This window comes from Arachis stenosperma, chromosome 6 (assembly GCF_014773155.1).
Source record: "Arachis stenosperma cultivar V10309 chromosome 6, arast.V10309.gnm1.PFL2, whole genome shotgun sequence".
Taxonomy (NCBI): domain Eukaryota; kingdom Viridiplantae; phylum Streptophyta; class Magnoliopsida; order Fabales; family Fabaceae; genus Arachis; species Arachis stenosperma.
Genome location: NC_080382.1, coordinates 141,759,440 through 141,763,082, shown reverse-complemented (window position 1 = coordinate 141,763,082; position 3,643 = coordinate 141,759,440). Strand labels below are relative to the sequence as shown.

At 32.3% G+C, this 3,643-nt stretch overlaps 1 protein-coding gene across 1 annotated transcript; it reads right to left on the bottom strand.

Annotated features, from left to right (window-relative positions):
• Nucleotides 1–262: 262 nt before the first annotated feature.
• Nucleotides 263–2,728, bottom strand: LOC130935035 (protein ALP1-like). The gene is made up of 2 exons (XM_057864580.1): nucleotides 1,937–2,728; nucleotides 263–1,682 (listed from the first exon to the last, which is right to left on the bottom strand). The coding sequence occupies exons 1-2, from the start codon at nucleotides 2,508–2,510 to the stop codon at nucleotides 568–570; spliced, it is 1,689 nt and encodes a 562-aa protein (XP_057720563.1). The 5' UTR covers nucleotides 2,511–2,728; the 3' UTR covers nucleotides 263–567.
• Between the last annotated feature and the right edge of the window lie 915 nt (nucleotides 2,729–3,643).

Genomic DNA, 3,643 nt, shown 5'->3' with positions numbered 1-3,643 from the left:
ATGAAGTGAAAACAAAAGCTACAAAAGAATAAGCATTACATTCACTTGATGATGAATAACAGAAGTTGCTATCATAACATGTATTTTTCTTGGACTTCAAATTCCAATCAATTTCGATCACACTTGACTCTTAGATACTATGATAATGATTCTAGAAAGGATTTTTGTTCATTAACATGTGTTTAGCTTGCAAGATGACAAGAAAAAGTTGAATACCATTGTAAAATCCTATGGCATCAAAAGAATCCATGAAAGTAAAGGGTTACTATAAAAGAATGTTACTGATATTATTAACTAGTTTCTCATATGGAAATTAAAGTATGGAATTGGTTTACAAGTATATGAACCTAACCTATGTAAAATCATACATACATACATACATATATATATGAAATTGCAGAGGCAAATACACCTTTTACAAAAGCCCCTTCAACAAATAATGATGAATGATTTGATATCATATAAAAAAAAATTGAACATCTAAAGCATCAAGATAGTCAAATACAAACAACATTTTTTTTTCTTTTCTTTTTGGTTTTGATAGAACAACTGTCATCAGCAGCAAGATTAAACAAAAGAAGTGCCGGCTAGGCCATGATGTAAGAGATTATGAGCAATAGCATCTCTAGCTTTCATTGAAGTCATAGATCTCAAAGCAATCTCAGGAACAATCTCATCATCAAGAAGATCAACCTTAATCTCAGGATCCATTTTCTCACCCCTCAACTCACAAATATTATGAAGAACACAACAAGCACCAAGAACAATAGGCAAGTCCTGAAGCTTAACCTCAGTCCTCTTTTGCAAACAACTCCACCTACCTTTCAATTTTGCAAATGCATCCTTAGCAACTTTCTGAACCTCACCAATCTTCTCATTGAAAGCATGCTGTGTCCAAGTCAAATTGTGTTGACTATAAGGCACCAAAACCCAATCCATCAAAGGGTACCCTTTTCCACCAACAATCCAAACACCATTCAACAATCCACCATTGTTGGCCCTTTGAGAAAGTGCTGATTTCTCAAGAACTTGATCATCAAGCATTGATCCTGGCCAACCAATGCAAACATCAGTGAACACTCCATTTGGATCAACAACACCTTGAACTGTTATTGAATATGAAGTCTTTTGGTTCCTCTCAGTGTGCCTCTTGTTGAAATATGCAGCAACACTAACCTTAGGAGCTATGATAGGAACATGTGAAGTGTACATGGACCCTACAACATTTGGAATACCAGAAATACCCTCAAACTCATTCTTGATGTTCCTCAATTGAGACTCATTAGGCCATTGGAGATACTTAGGCATAAGAACAGTTTTGATTGCAGTGCAAACCTCAAGAACAAGCTTGTGACAAGTTGAGATTCCTAATCCAAATTTCTTTGAAACAAGCCTTAGAGGATCTCCAGTTGCTAATCTCCATAGACAAACAGCTACCCTTTGCTTCACAGGGATTGCATTCCTCAGTGTTGTGTCTTCTTTCACAATTGCTGAGTTCAGTTCTTCACATATCAAATCAAATGTTGATCTTCCCATTCTGAATGCTTTTCTGAACTCTTCTTCAGGAAAATCTTCTCTGTTGCATTCATCCCACCATGCCCCTGATCTATCCTTCACCCACAGCCTCCTCTGAGGCCCCCCATTCCCCGCCCCGCCTCCGCCGCCACCTCCACCACCACCACCTATGTAGTACAAACACCAACACAATTGATAAATTCATGTAATTGATGCAGATACCAATCAATGTGTAAAATTGAGGTATGTAATGCAAAAATTAGTCACAAATTGTAGAATTACAGCATATATCCTAGATAAAAATACCAAAAATAGAAACAGAAACCAATCAAAGTAACAGATATGCATAGGAACAAATATGTGATAAATTTGTAGTAAAAAATTAAAGAAATTTAAGAGATTATTGGAAGGTAGTTAGTACCTTCTGAAGATGCTGCTTTTTCTAAGCCTTGTGAGGCAGCAGAAACAGCAGCAGCACAAGCCATGTTCCTTGATTTCTTCCTCTTGATCCTCTCTGATTCTTGGACGTGATTATAATATTCATCAAGGTTGGAATAGTAATTCACCATGGCTTTTGTCTTGTTCTTGTGATTGGTTTCCAATGAGAGCTTCTCTTCTTCACAGATTTTGTTGAGGTTTTGATGATCAAGCTTCTCTTGTTCATCTAATAATAGCAAAGATGTTAGAATACCCTTTAACTCTTTCTTCTTCTTCTTCTTATTCTTATTCTTGTTATTGTTATTGTTCTTCTTCTTCTTCTTGCTCTTGTTGTTCTTTGCATCTTCATCTTCATCTTCATCCTCATCTTCATCTTCTTGGTTGTTATTGTTGTTGCTACTGCTTGATCCATCATCATCATCATCATCGTCATCATGTTTTCTATGCCTCTTTCTTGTGGAACCATTAATGGGGTCATTCATTTGATCAAAAGAACTCTGAAGCAAAGTGTAAACGTATGAGAGTGATTCAGGGTCTGCAAAAGTTGGGAGTTTCATGAATGAATGAATGAATAAACAAATGAACAATATACAAAACAGAAACAAAAGGGTTGAGTTCAATTCTTCAAAATTATGGAGAATTTGATTGATGAGAAAGAACTGAAATTTGAGTATTGGAAGAACAAATAAAAGATAGAGACAACAAAAGTAGTTGTTGTTGAGTTAAAATCTCTTTGTTTCTTCTTTGAGATTGAGTTATGATATGATATAATATATGGTTTGTTATTTTGTGGTAATATTATTATTAATATTTTATATTTTTTGTGTTTGTAGTGTGAACACAAGGTGTGGTGTGAACGCGGACATTGAAATTCGAGCAAAACAATAAACAAAGACATGCCAATAATAATAATAAATAATGAAATAAACATTGCCAACCTTACTTATTACTTAATTAATTAAAGGATCTGTGTAACGAGTTCTTGCACTTATTAAGGGAGGATGTTATAAATAGAATAAAATATAGAACAGAATAAATAATAGGTTTTTAATCAAATATAAATATTTATAAAAAAAATTATTATTAAAAGATGAGATACATAAATGTTTTTGTTGTGAAAACTTCTATCTGTCTTGTATTTTCAAAGGTTAAGGAGTATTTAATTTTGATTATATATCTCTAAAAAAATAGTTAAAAATTTATTTGTTCTTTATTAAAAAAATTAATAACCATTACTAAATAATATGTTGTTTACTGTCTCAATCTCTTAACAAGTGAGTTTCTTATTCTCATCTTTCTCTCATTGATTAAAATGAGTAGAAACATGTCTTAATAAATAATAATAAGAGTTTAATTAATATGTGTCTTTATTATTACTAATAGAAGTTTTTTATAAAATTTTTTTTATATTAACTAAATTTTAATAAAAAAATTCTTTTTTTATATATAGTAAGAAGACTAAGGGTTTTTTTTTTCTCATTTTAAAGGGAAAAAAGGAGGAAAGCATTAAGCACGCACGTTTAACGTTTTGCTTAGCTTGTTCAGTTTCCCTTGGGTTTTAGCCGAAAAACAATACGTATTTAGTTTAGAAATTTCAACTATAATTAGGAATGAAAAAGTGCTTATAAAAACCACTTTTTACTTTTTTTTTTATATTGAGCGGATAACTGTCTTTTTTTTGAATTATAAA

What these genes read in the sequence shown, in the direction of transcription:
- LOC130935035 (XM_057864580.1), bottom strand. Translation starts at nt 2,510, where the DNA reads ATGAAACTCCCAACTTTTGCAGACCCTGAATCACTCTCATACGTTTAC. An exon ending in AAAAGCAGCATCTTCAGAAG is followed by an intron (nt 1,683 to 1,936) that starts GTACTAACTACC and finishes TGTACTACATAG; the next exon opens with GTGGTGGTGGTGGAGGTGGC.